The sequence below is a fragment of the Trichosurus vulpecula genome, chromosome 3 (assembly GCF_011100635.1).
Source record: "Trichosurus vulpecula isolate mTriVul1 chromosome 3, mTriVul1.pri, whole genome shotgun sequence".
NCBI lineage: Eukaryota > Metazoa > Chordata > Mammalia > Diprotodontia > Phalangeridae > Trichosurus > Trichosurus vulpecula.
The window spans coordinates 85,831,381-85,845,135 of record NC_050575.1 but is presented as its reverse complement, the minus strand read 5'-3'; the positions used below and the strand labels follow the sequence as shown (position 1 = coordinate 85,845,135).

At 41.3% G+C, this 13,755-nt stretch overlaps 1 protein-coding gene across 2 annotated transcripts in view; it reads left to right on the top strand.

The window, feature by feature from the left end:
• Positions 1–13,755, top strand: part of STK10 (serine/threonine kinase 10) — a 129,700-nt gene that overhangs the window by 67,857 nt on the left and 48,088 nt on the right. For both annotated transcript variants that reach the window (XM_036750493.1, XM_036750494.1), the window contains 3 exons: positions 3,517–3,589; positions 7,579–7,773; positions 9,447–9,528. In XM_036750493.1, coding sequence (XP_036606388.1) covers positions 3,517–3,589; positions 7,579–7,773; positions 9,447–9,528 — 350 coding nt within the window. The remainder of the gene's footprint in view (positions 1–3,516; positions 3,590–7,578; positions 7,774–9,446; positions 9,529–13,755) is intronic.

Genomic DNA, 13,755 nt, shown 5'->3' with positions numbered 1-13,755 from the left:
GTTTGAAGATGATCCCTTTGAAGCCGAGATTCTTAACCTTGTCAACTCCTTTGGCAGCCTAGTTAAGTGTGTGGATTCGTTCCAAGAATAATGTTTTTAAATGCATTAAATAAAATACATAGGATTACAAAGGAAACCAAAGATTAGTAAAAAAAAAAAATAAAGATGTCTTTTTTTCCATCCAATTTCACAGACTCCCGGGTTAAGAACCTCTGTTTTAAAGGTTGCATTTGCTTACTCTGTTTCCAGAGTAATGCTGTGCTTCCAGCCTCCTGCCTCTCCAACCTCCAGCTTCAACTCTGACACACCTCATCATGTTAGCTCTTCCCTATATAGAATCACAGAATGTCAGAGCTGCAAGGGCTCTTTAGACATATTTATTTTCTGTCTCTCCTTTTAATCACTAGGTGAGGCAACTAGTGGGCATAATGAATGGAGCATTGGATCTGGAGTCAGGAAAATGGCCTCAGACACTTGCCAGCTGTGTGCCCCTGGGCAAGTCATGTAACCTCTCTGAGCCTCAGTTTTCTCATCTGTAAAAATGAGATAGTTGGGCTGGATGGTTTTCCAAGATCTCTTACAGCTCTAAATGTGATCATCTGTGTGTGATCAGCCTAACCAGAGAGGCAGAGTAATCTTCTTGCACAGTCATATATCTGGTTAATAGATGAAATTAGAACCCTGGACTCTAGACTCCCAAGTCCAGTGCTCCTTTGATTCTATCATACCGCCTCCATGTAATCCCCTTTGCCTTCCTTTTCCTCTCCTTTCTCTCCTCTAGTTTTACATTTTTATTTATATCTTGTGTTTCAATATCACTTTTATTTCTGAATTTCATTTCCCTTCTATAACCTATCAAACCATCCCATGCAATAAAGAATAAAAAAAGAAAAAGGTCAAAGAAAGCAGCAGACAAAACAACACATGGACCAGGTCTAATGGCATACAACATGTTCCATACTGAGTCCTCAAAAGTCCCCTTTCCCTGCAAGGAAGGGAGACCACGTGCATTTTCTCATCTCCTCTTCAGAAACAAGATTGGCAATGCTTTCTTTTCATTCACTATATGGGGCAGCTAGGTATTGCAGTGGGCAGAGATCTAAACCTGGGATCAGGAAGACCTGAATTCAAATCTGACCATAGACATATCCTCGGTGTATGCTCCTGGGCCAGTCACTTAACTCGTTTGCCTCAGTTTCCTCATCTGTAAAATAGGGGTAATTATAGAACCTATCCCCCCCTCCTCCGGATAGTTATGAGGAACAGATGAGATATTTGTAAAGTGCTTACCACAGTGCCTGGCACATAGTAAGCACTATATAAATATTAACTATTATTCAATGTGACCTTGTCCCTCCATCTTTCATCCCTCCAGGACCTTTTTATTACTCATTTCTGTAACTTGCCCTTAACAGACATGCTTGGCCTATTCACAGGCTCTTCAGAACTCAAAACTGGGGCTGTGGACCAGCCCCCAAAGAACTTCAGCCCTTTCTTGTTCTAAAAATAGATTTCTAAGTCACCATCGCTGTCTCGGGAGATTAAAAAAAAAAACAACAACTGGGTAATCAAAGCCAGCAGATACAGTGATTGAATCTAAGAAGATACACAACATTCTGTACCCATAGTCCACCACCTTTCTACCAAGAGGATGAAAGTGTGTTTCATCATCAGTTCTCTGGAACCAAGATTAGACTATATATTGTATAAATGCACCATTACACATTTGCATTATTATAGTAATTGTTTTTATTCTTCTCCTGTTTCTGCCTCTCTGCTCTGAATCAGTTCATACAAGTCTATTCATGTTTCTTTGAATTCCTTGTATTTGTCATTTCTTAAGGAACGTTGATATTTCATTATACTCGTACGCTGCGGTTTGCACAGCTATTCCCCCAACTGATGGGCATCGCTGCATTTTTAGTTTTGTGCTATTACAAAGAGTGAGGCCAGGAAATATTTTGGTATATGTAGGACTTTTTTTTTTTCTGTCACCAATCCCCTTGGATTATGTGCTCAGTATGGGGCTTACTGAATACTTTTGCGATTTTTCTCACATTCCTAACTGTTTTCCAGCATGATTGGCCCATTTTACAGCTCTCTCTCAGCAATGTATTAGTGTTTTTTGACTTCTCGTAGCCCTCAAAACATTGCTAATTTCCATCTTTTGTTAAAAAGTTCTCTAGGACTAAATTATCCATGAATTCTCAAACTGCACCAGTGGAGGGAGTTTCCATACTGGGAGCTCCTTCTTTCCATGTAATCACAAGTCTGGACCAAAATAAATCATCTTTGACAATTTTGCGGGTGTGATGTAAAAAGCCTCAGAGTTGTTTTAATGAGTGTTTTCTTAGTGATTTGGAGAATTTTTTTTTCATTTGGATGTTGATAGTTTGCATTTCTTCTTTTGAAGAATCTCAAAATTCAAAGCTTTGATTTTGTAAAAGTTCATGCGCTAAGTGGTTCTTGACTTCACCTCAGCCGTAATCTCTGAGAGAGGGGCAGTACGAGATAATGGCAAAGGCTCAGAAGACCTGGGTGTGGATGCTGCCTCCAAAACTTACTAGCTGGGTGACCCTGGGCGATTCACTTCAACAAATTCTGCCTCAGTCCCGTCATCTGTACAGTGGGGATAATAGTAATGGCATCTACCTCCCAGGGTGGTTGTGAGGATTAAATAAGATGATAATTTTAAGGCGCTTAGCACAGCACCTGGCACATAGTAAATTATATAAATTATAATATTAAATATACAAAATATTGTTATTATTATAAATTTAATATGGAAGTACTTGCATAACCCTTTCAAACTTCACCCTGCTCTCTTCTGTTTTAAAAATATTTCAGCAACATACATTTCTTCCTTCTTTTTTTTGTGTCACTGTCATTACCCACTATTATGGGGGTGGGGAACCTGGATTCAGTCAGAGGGCTGCACTTGAGGACCTAGAGTGCCACGTGTGGCCCCGAGGCCACAGTTTCCCCACCTCTGCACTAACCCCTTTAAGAACTCTCCTTCTTTCTCCCCTGTCCCCTATGTAAGCCCTCCCTTGGAACAAATAAATATAACCAAGCAAAATAAATCCACACCTTGGCCCTGTCTGAAAATGGCTGCCTCATTCTGCCTCTATAATCCACCAACTGTCCACCAGGAGATGGGAAGCATACTTCATCATAGCCTTATATTCTCTATGCTCCAGTAAGACATCATCTGTTCTGTCAAGGTTTCACTTTATCCTAAACTCTGTTTATCGAGAAGATGACTTTTACGTGACTATGGAAAAATACTTCCAAGTCTGTATATCCAGTTTAATATTCTTCTGCCTGTAGCCACGAATATCTGAAGGACCACTGGCTGAAGGTTTTTTGTTCTTTGGGGTTTTTTGGGAAATATGTGTCAGTGGTCAGTGAGTTTCTCATTAGAAGCTTTATAACCTATCAGAAGCTTTATAACCCGGGGGGGATCAGAGCTAGGAATGCCAGAAGGATTCCTTATCTGAGATTTTTGCTTTGCAGCTGACTTTGGTGTATCTGCCAAGAATCAGAGAACCTTGCAGAAACGAGATTCCTTCATAGGAACACCTTACTGGTGAGTAAGCTAACTTCTCGAAACTGGATCTGAGACTGAACTTTGAGCCAGAGATTCCTCCTTCACCCCACCCCGCCTCCCCAAAGCTACTTGCTGGATGAAAAACCCTGGCATGACCATTTTAGTTGGATAGTTAAACCTACCTATTGTTCAAAGCCCAAATCAAGGCCTGCCTTCCCTTTAACCCCAGTTCTTATTGATTTCTTCCTCTCTTCTGAATTCCTCCTGCACTTAGAGTTTGTACCACATAATTTAGCACTTAATTGTGCATTGTCCTGTACCATTCATTTGTTGTTTCATGGACATTAGTATTACCTCTCCTTCCGGATTATAAAATTCCTTGAAATCAGGAATCACGCGTTATGTTACTTATGTTCCCTGTAGTGTCAGCTGTATGGTTGAACCTCTGATTGGCCCTTGATAAATACTTAGTAATTGATTGAAAAGAAAAACAAGTGTATGAAACAAACCAGAGGGGTGTGTGTGTGTGTGTGTGTGTGTGTGTGTGTGTGTGTGTGTGTAAGAGAGAGAGACAGAGACAGAGACACAGAAAGAGAGAGGGAGAGAGACAGAATGACAGAGAAAGACAAAGAGACAGAGAGAAAGAAAGGTGGAGAGAGAAGAGAGAGAGAAACAAACAGAAAGGGAAGGGGGGAGAGAAAGAAGGGGGAAGGCAGGGAAGGAAGGAGAGACAGAGAAAGAGACAGACAGACAGAGAGATAGACTGAGAGACAGACCTAAAGAGGGAAGCAGAGATAAAGACAGACAGACCGAGAGACAGACATAAAGAGGGAGACAGACGGGGTGGGGGGGGAGAGGGTAGAAATTAATGGATGAAGACTCGAAAGGTATGATAATAGTAATATGATAATAGTAATAACAATTGTAATTTGCTAATGTTTTTTATTGATTACCTCAAAGTTTACAGAGTGCTTTACATACATTATTTCATTTGATTCTCAAAATACTGTCAGGTGCTATTATCTTCACTCCCATTTTACAAATAGGGAAGCTAAGACTTTGAGAGGTGTTAAGTGACTTGGACAAGGTCATGATGCTGGTGTTTGGGACAGGGCTTGGATCTGGGATCTTCCACGCTCCAAAAACTGCGCTATCCACTACAATCATGATGTCTTTCTAGAATCAGAAGCCTTGTTTTCAAGTTGTAGCTTTTCCGTCTTCCAGCTGTGTGACCTTGTCCAAATCACTTCATCTCTCTTGGACAGTTTCCTCATAGTAAAATGGAGTAAGGGAGGAGAGCTGGGTCTTCTCTATGGCTCTTCTCAACTCTAACTTGACATGTGAGGTTGGTGGACCTTTTGTCCTGAATATTTTCGAAGCTCTGGAAGTGCTAATATAAGAGTTGATGATTGGATGTGCAAATACAACTGACAGCTTATTTGTTGGCAAGGCAGTGATTCAGTGAATGGTGGGGGAGGCAGAGACAAAAATATATGAAGCTCAAGTGGAGTCTTCTGTCCCTAATCGGGACTGTGGACATTGAAACCACAGTTCACTCAGCTCATGAAATCATCTCTGAAATGGGTCATAGGATCATAGATTGGGGGCTAGAAGGGACGTTCCAGGCTATCTGTTCCCATCCTCTCCATTCATAGATGGGGAGTTCCAAATACATGAGGTATTTCATTTTTAGAAATGATAGAGAAACAGATAAAATCAGCAACTCTTCCTGAAGATACCTGTGTAGCAAATGGATCCAGGAGAGGTTGAATCACATTGTGTCCAGAAGAAGGGATGAGAAAGCAGGGCTTGCTCCATTCTCTCCTACACAGGAGTCATGGGAAGCTTTATACCATTTGTGCGTTCCCCCAAAGTTGCATGGGAATTTAACTTTTGCAAATGCTAGAGGAGCTCACTATCAGAATTAAACTCATGGTGAATCCTTTTGAAAAATGAAGAATCCTTCTCAGTGCATAATTTCTTCCAACTTATCTGTCAGGTAAGCTTGGGTATCATGTACCAAGCTTTCTTAATGTGGGGAAGAGCCTGGCATTCGTGGCTAGCCATAGTGAGGGAACAAACGTGCTTATATACAGCTTGTAGCTAAATGCTTCTGGCTTCTTTCCTTACTTAGTTACCTTGCCCTCCTCCTCCTCCTTCCTTCCTTCCATCAATTGCTTTTTTCTACCAATTTCTCTCTTTTACCATATTTGTTCTTTCTGTATCCTTGTTTCACATCATTTTCCCCTGCTTTCGTCTCCACCTTATGCCCCATTATCCTCTGGGATTCCGTTTCCCCCAAAAGTGCTCGTCCCCATTCTGCGCACCCTTGTGTCTTACTCTGGGCTCCTTCTGATTTCTTCCGCCATCTGGTGGTAGGAATCAACAACTACAGGCTCACATGGGGGAGGCGGAGCATCAATTTCTAAGTGAAGAAAATAAGGATAGAGGAGGTAATGTGGAGGAATGGAAAAGCGCTGACCTTGAAGCCAGTAAGACACTGGTTCAAATCCTGCCTCTGATACTATATGTATCATACTGGCTTTATGATCCTGGGCAAGTCACTTAATCTCTTCTTTAAGACTGTGCTACCATAAGACTAGAGCTAACATTCGTATAGCAATCTGTGTATGTTATCTCATTTAATCTTCACAACAAGTGGGGATAGTTGTTGTATCCCCATTTTACAGATGGGAAAACTAAAATGGAAATAGGTTAAGGTTGTAGGGTCCAAAATTGTCCAATCTACAATAAAAGCAACTGAGGCAGAGCTCTACACCAATAACCATTTGGACCAGATGAAGGGGATCTCAGCTCTTCCTCACGATCTGAGATTCTCCTTGTCCCCTGTGCCTTACGTATATAGTACTTGATACCCAGATGCACAGAAGAGGTCCAGTCATATACAGAGTCCCCTTGGTTGACAGACCTTGCTCTTGACCCTCCAGGAGGTTCAGAAATGATGCATCAGCATGGGTGGTCACAGGATGGGCAAGGCTGACTAAATGGTCATAAGATGGGCCCCTCCTCATGTTGGGCAAGAGAGGTGATCCAGAGGTACAAAAATAAGCTGGGGGACTTTCCAGATCGTGTCAAGACATCTCACCCACGCTGGCCTTAGTCCTCTAGTCAGCACTTCGTGGTTAGGCAAGGGAACTTTATAACAGGTTAGTGAACAGTGAACTTGTAGCTTGGAGTTAAAGATCTGGGGGCTTTGCAGATGAAAGTGTGCTCTTCCCTCTCCTTTTGTTTTGTTTTGTTTCTTGTTTCTCATGGTTCCTCCCTCTTCTTTACATCTTGACTAATGTGAAAATATGTTTAATATGAATATGTAAGTAGAACCTATATCAGATTGCACGCCATCTTGGGGAGGGGGGAAGAGAAGAGGGAATTCAAAACTCCAAATCTTGTGGATGTGAATGTTAAAAACTAAATAAACTAATTATTTAAAAAAGTTTGGTGGCTTATTATAAGAATCTATCTTATCTAATTATCCCTAAATATTATACATGTAAAATATGTATGAATAGATGTAATTCCTATATTAATAGTTGACTAGACCTACTAATATATTAATAGATAAGTGTAATCACCACCCCTATGGAATCACACTAAACTGATTAATACTGATTGGGATAAACTAGGGGTCTAATTATCCAGGGTCAAGAGACTAGTAAATGTCTGAGGCAGGATTTGAACTCGGGTATTCCTGACTCCAAGTCTAGCCCTCTTATTCCCTGTACCATCCAGTGGACTGTAAGTAGTAGAAAAGTGTTAAATTATATTAGTAGAGGAAGATCTTCACCAGGAGCTCCCTACATCCATGGAAAAAAATCGGGTCCAGTCAAGGACAACAACCAAGAGAAAAGACAATGGGGTGTGAAGTAAATAAATGGATGGACCAGACTGCTCACATAGATATGGGCTTGTGGCCAGATTAGATCTTAATTCCAAATAGAAGCCTTGCATATAGGTAGGGATTTAACTCTCCCTCTCTTCTCTTCCTTGGCATTCTGGCTCTGTTTCAGGATGGCTCCTGAGGTGGTGATGTGTGAGACCATGAAAGATACCCCTTATGACTACAAGGCTGATATATGGTCCTTGGGCATCACGCTCATCGAAATGGCACAGACGGAGCCCCCTCACCACGAGCTGAATCCCATGCGAGTCCTCTTGAAGATCGCCAAGTCGGACCCCCCTACGCTCCTCGCACCATCCAAATGGTAAGAAGAAGAGGGGACCTGGTTATGGCCTATCTGGGATGGATTTATGCTACCATTGTAAAGTTCAGATTCTATCTATGGGAGGTTAAGTATAAGGGTTATTCATTGCTCAGGACCAACTAGAAAAACTAGAAAGGGAGGAGCCCCATGGGACAGGAAGGAGCCGTCGCAGCATTCAGAAATCACCAGGCCACACAAGCTATGACACAAGTTGCTTCATCATCATCACTGCCTTCAGGTTGACCACCCAAATGTGATCTTGGCTCAATGAAAGCTCCTGATGACTTCCTCTCCGGTCTCTCTAAGCCAAAGGAGGAAGGAGGAAGATCACCTTTCTCTTACACTGAGCTGGAATTGGCCTCCCTTTAAGACCCACCCGTTGCTCCTGGGTTTGCCCCCTGGGGTCAGTTGGCACAAATCTAAATCCCCCTCCCATGTCAGGCCTTCACATACTTGGAGACAGCTATCATGCCCTTCCTACAGCTTCTTTTCTCCAGGCTAGACATCCCCATTTCCTTATTGAGCCTTACCACTCTCATCTTAGAGATTCTAAGCAAACATACGTGGATCCCCATAGAAACCATTCCAGGTTATATAACTAATCAAACATCCAGGTGGAGGAATGAAAAACAAAAAAAAACAAACTAACAAAAAAAGAAAGCCTAAAGTGAGATGGAGAGGCATCCTGGTGAGTGGAAAGAGCTGGGCCAGCACTCAGAAGACCTGTGTCCCAGCTCCTCATTGTGATACCTTAGACAGACTTCTTAACCCCTCTGTGCCCCGTTTTCCTTGTTTTAAAAATTAGAAGGTTGGATTAGAGGATCTCTAAGCTCTCTTCTTGTCCTAATATTTTATGATCTGACTGCTCCATGTGAACTTGAGGGACTAGGCATCATCCTTGTTGGAAACTAGTTCACTGTCCCTGATTTAGGAGCACATCCACCAAGGCCTCTTAAAAAAAAGGGAAGAATTTTAAAATGATCATATGGCATTGTCTTGGGTTGAAGCATTGAATCTCTCCTGAATGAAAAACCATATCGATCTATTAATGCTAAGGACTCAATGGCACTGTCATGATATTATTTCATCATGTTTCTTATAAGAAAAAGAGGCCTTAGTGAGTCTGCTTCCACCCATATTAGGTTGAGGCTTTTTCGATTGGCCTCCCTTCCCTTTATTTCCAAACCAGCCTCTCTACTTTGGAGCAGATTAGCAGAAATGGTCATGATTCTTTAGTCCAAGAATTGCATCTGGCTGGGAGCAACATTTGAAGGTCTAGGAATGCTGTGGAGTGGTGTAAGGGAAAACTTTCACCTCGGGCTGGCAGAAGGCAAAACAACTCAAAGAGTTACGGACCAACAGTTTGATGGCCTTGGTTAAATAATGCACACAGTCAGGGAAATGGAAGCCAGAACTTGTTCCTGGGTAGATCTGGTGGTGCAGAAGTTACTGTTGAGCTCTACCACCAGCCAGCCTTCTTCATTCATCTTACACACTAACCTGGGTATGTGGCATTTTCTTTTCTTGCAACCAAGATTGGTTTTTTAGGCCTAAGAGAGGGGCTGGATGGTAGGGGACCTGACAACTCCTTCAGAGAGGGGGGCTTGTGGGTCAATTTTCCTGAACTTCTGCCCTGTTTTGACTTTGCTACTAATTTCTATCCCTATGTACAGGTCCTTGGACTTCCAGGACTTCCTGAAGATCGCTCTGGATAAGAATCCAGAGACCCGGCCCAGTGCCGCGCAGCTCCTAGAGGTAAGTAGATTCTTCTCCTCCTCCTTTCTGCTAACTTCCAGGATTAGAATCCCTTAAAGGGTAGCGGTGAATGTGTGAATTACCTATAACTGGACTCAGTGGGCCACCTCTAGCCTCCATACCTTTGTGAAGGCCATCTCCCATGCTTTGGCCTGCACTCTTTTACTCATCATGGCCTCTCAGAATTCTTTTCTTCTTTCTGTCTTAGGTGAGGAGCCACTTCCATTTCTCTTATTCCCTCTCCCTCCCCACACACAAAAAAATGTTCCTGCCATAAATACTGCTACAGAATGTTTGATCTCTTTAGGCTCTACCTTGCTTTGGACTCTTCTTTATCTTTGTACATATCATACCCTCCCAGTAGATTGTAAGCTGCTTGAGGGCTGGGCATTTTTTTCCCCCTTGAATTCCCAGTGTTTAGCTTAGGCCCTTTGCATAGAAGTAAGCATTTAATTGTTAGAATGCATGAATTTCTGAACCCAAAAACATTGAAAGTTTTACCTAGAAGAGACTTTAGATACCATCTAGTCCAGGGGTGGGGAACCTGTGGCAAGGCCGCATGTGGCCCTCTAGGTTCTCAAGTGCAGCCCTTTGACTGAATGGGCCACACTTGGGGACCTAGAGGGCCACATGTAGCCTTGAGGCCAAAGGTTCCCTACCCCTGAAGTCAAATCATAGGACCGTAGCATTTAGAGCTACAAGGGACTTTGAAGAGCTCCTTGATCCAGGTCATATCAATTGACCAATTCACCAGATTGGCAGTCTGGCCAAGCTTAGGGGCCTCTGCTTATAGTTTTTAAACACATTAAACAATACATAGGATTACAGAGGAAAACCATTAGACCAAAATACAATTATCAAAATATTAAAAAAAACCAAATTCATAAACCCTAAATTAAAAATCCTTGCTCTAGTCCAACCCCTTTGTTTTGCAGAAGAGGAAACTGAGGCCGAAAGAGGTCAAGTGATTAGCCTAAGATCAGATATAATGTTGGTGGCAAGAGGCCACTGGAATCCAGTTCTCCTAACTTCTCCTCTCCTCCTCTTTCCATAAATTCATGACCTTTAGGTTCCATGTGACTGTACTATGACTCTGGCACTAAGATAACCCCCATTTCTCCCTTAGCTCCTTTCTATTCTGGGTTTGCCCCATCCCTGTGCTGAACCAGGTCATGAAGTTTAGTTTATAGTCTCTAGAATTCTGACCTCATTTTGTTCTCTCCAACTGTGTTGCGTTTTTTGTCCTCCAAGACCAGCTCGACTCTGTCAAAGAGAAGCCAAGAATCAAGAGCCATTGTTATTAGGGTGAGGACTTCTCCAGATCGACTCAGCTTTAGGGAGTCTTTCTTCACAATAGCAGCTTTCCGATTTCACCCACCTGCCTCTGTTGCAATAGCTTAAGTTAGGGATAACCGAGACCTGTTCTGAGCTAGTGATGTTAGCAATATGTTCAATAGCTCTTAATGCTTCCTTTCCTCCGCTACCAGCATTTGGTCTTTTCATGACTTACTATTTCCAAGAGAAGATGAGCAAAGGAAGTGAAAGGCAAGGAAATTCAGATCAATCGTTAGTATTTTATTTTTTCCAATTACATGTAAAGATAGTTTTCAACATTCACGTTTATAAGATTTTGAATTCCAATTTTTTTCTCCCTCCCTTCCTGCTCCTCAAGACAAGCGTGCAATCTGATATAGGCTATACGTGTACAATCCTATTAGATGTATTTCCACATTAGTCAGCTTATGAAAGAAGGATGTCAGAACAAAAGGGCAAAAACCATGAGAAAGGAAAAGAAAAGAGAAAATGGGATGCTTCGCAGATCAAACATTTTTGAAACTTTGGCTTAATATTTATTTCAGTACAGTGATGTTGCTCTGGAGGTGAGGCACTGAGCCATACTGTCAAAAAAAGGAACAGTGAAAATGCACTTTAAAAAAAAAGGGATTTAAGTGCATTGCTTGAATGGGGCTTTACTGCTATTATGTATTATATAATGTATAATTACATGTCATGTGATATATTACAACATAATATGATCTAATTAAACATATAATTATATTATTATAATACATATTACATATTCTTATTGGGAATGAATGGGGAGTATTTGTTGGAAAAAATGTGTTAAATGCATAGAATTTAAAGCGGGCGCTATCTGCATTTTTAAAATCATTTTGTCGCTAAGACGCGTGCTGTATGATAATTAAAAAAGAAACTTTGACTTAAAAAAACCTTTTGAAGTTACTTTTAGATGTTGCTCTTCTCCCCTTTCGTAGCTGCCCCATCACCAATGATAAAATGTGATTAATCCTAGTGAAGGGGGATATTACCAGAAAACTTGTCTCAATCAAACATCCCATTTATCTTGTGCAATAGTGCTTTGGGGTATGAGGCAACTTGTAACTTCAACCATCAGGTTACTTCCCTGCCTGGGATAATTTTTGAAAATCATGTGGGGGTGAAGGGGTGAGGGGGTGGGGACAGCTAGGTGGTACAGTGGATGGAGCACTGGTCCTGGCAATCAGGAGGACCTGAGTTCAAATCTAGCCCCAGACACTTACTAGCCATGTGACCCTGGGCAAGTCATTTAACCCCAATTCCCTCAAAAAAAAACAAACCATGCAAGGAATAGAGTCAGGTGGAGGCACTGACCCCACTTTACCTGCAAGATGGAGGAGTTAGCTGCAATCAATCTAAATGTCTCAATTCCATTTTGGGGACCATTTCTTTCTCCAAGGAAGGGCATCTTATCGTCTGTTAAGTAGGGTATATGGGCTAGAGGGGAATGACCAGCTGTTCTCCATCTCAAGCCCAAGAGGAAATAGACTTTAAACTTCAGCATGAGGAATTTCAATTTGATACAAGGAAGAATTTCCTGTCTAAGGATTGCTAACTGCTGGAATGGGTGAATGAAAGAGGTTATGGACTCTCTCCCTTAGAGAATTTTCAAAAGTTTAATAAGACCTCCTCTTTGAATGCTGCTTTTAATTTTTGCCAAGTATTTTTTTTTTGTCATATGAGGTACAATATTTTACAGATGAGTGCTTAAATTGAACAGATATCATGATATAGCAGGTATAGTCCTGAATTTTGGATCCTGGAAGACCTGGGTTCAGGTCCTTCCATTGATACTTACTGGCTCTTTGACCATGGACAAGTCACATCCCCTCGTAGAAGTTCAGTTTCCTCATATGGAAAATTAAAATTATAATAACTGTGTGGTACCTATCTTGCAGGGTTATTGTAAGTCTTAAATGAGATCATGTTTGTGTGTTGGTTTTTTTTTTTTGGAGGCAATTGGGATTAAGTGACTTGCCCAGGGTCACACAGCTAATAAGTGTCTGAGGCTGGATTTGAACTCAGGCCCTCCTGACTCCAGGGCCGGTGCTCTACTCACTGCGCCACCTAGCTGTCCCTCCCATGTGTTTTAATAACAATTATTAAATAAGTATTAATGTTATTAATAAACATAAATAATTGATAAGAAAACAAATAAATGTTATTAATAAATACAAATACTAATTATTAAAATATTAGCTTTTCATGTAAGCCATTATTCTTTAAACTCACAATTCTAGTCTGTAGCACAACAAGGAAGGACTAGGCTCCTGACTCAGGCTTTTCGTACTAGATCATGCTGTTTCTAACTTATCTGGATAATTTCACTGCAGGCTTAGGAGGAAGGTTCTTTCCACCCTATGAGTCTGCCATTATATTTAGGACAAAGATATGGACTAGACCTGGGATTTGATTGCTATGATTCCTTCCAAGTGAAGAGAGTCTCTATCAATTAAGGTCAGCAACATCTTTGCAATTTACAGGCTTAACTGGAGCTCTGAGACATGAAGTCAGCTGTGTTACACATATATATAAGTGTATGTCTGAGGCAGGATTTGAATCTAGGTCTTCTTGTCTCCCAGGCCAGCTCTCTGTCTAAGCCATGCCACCTCTGTGCCCTGTTACATACAAGAGCACATGATGTCATCACAATGTACATTTTTAAGTGTGGAACCCCATGCCAGTAGTTCTTAAGTTCCATAGAAGAAACTAAATAAAGGTAAATGGGCTTAAATTTTAGTTTGCTTGCAACTAAGGGAAAAAAAAACTCCCTTTTGCAAGAAATAGAATTTTTATTGGATTGAGTAAAATATTAATTACATATTAGGATAGGCTTTCTAAAAGTTTTACTGTCTCTGCCTTTTTACCTTACAGTCCTTTCCCCAAATC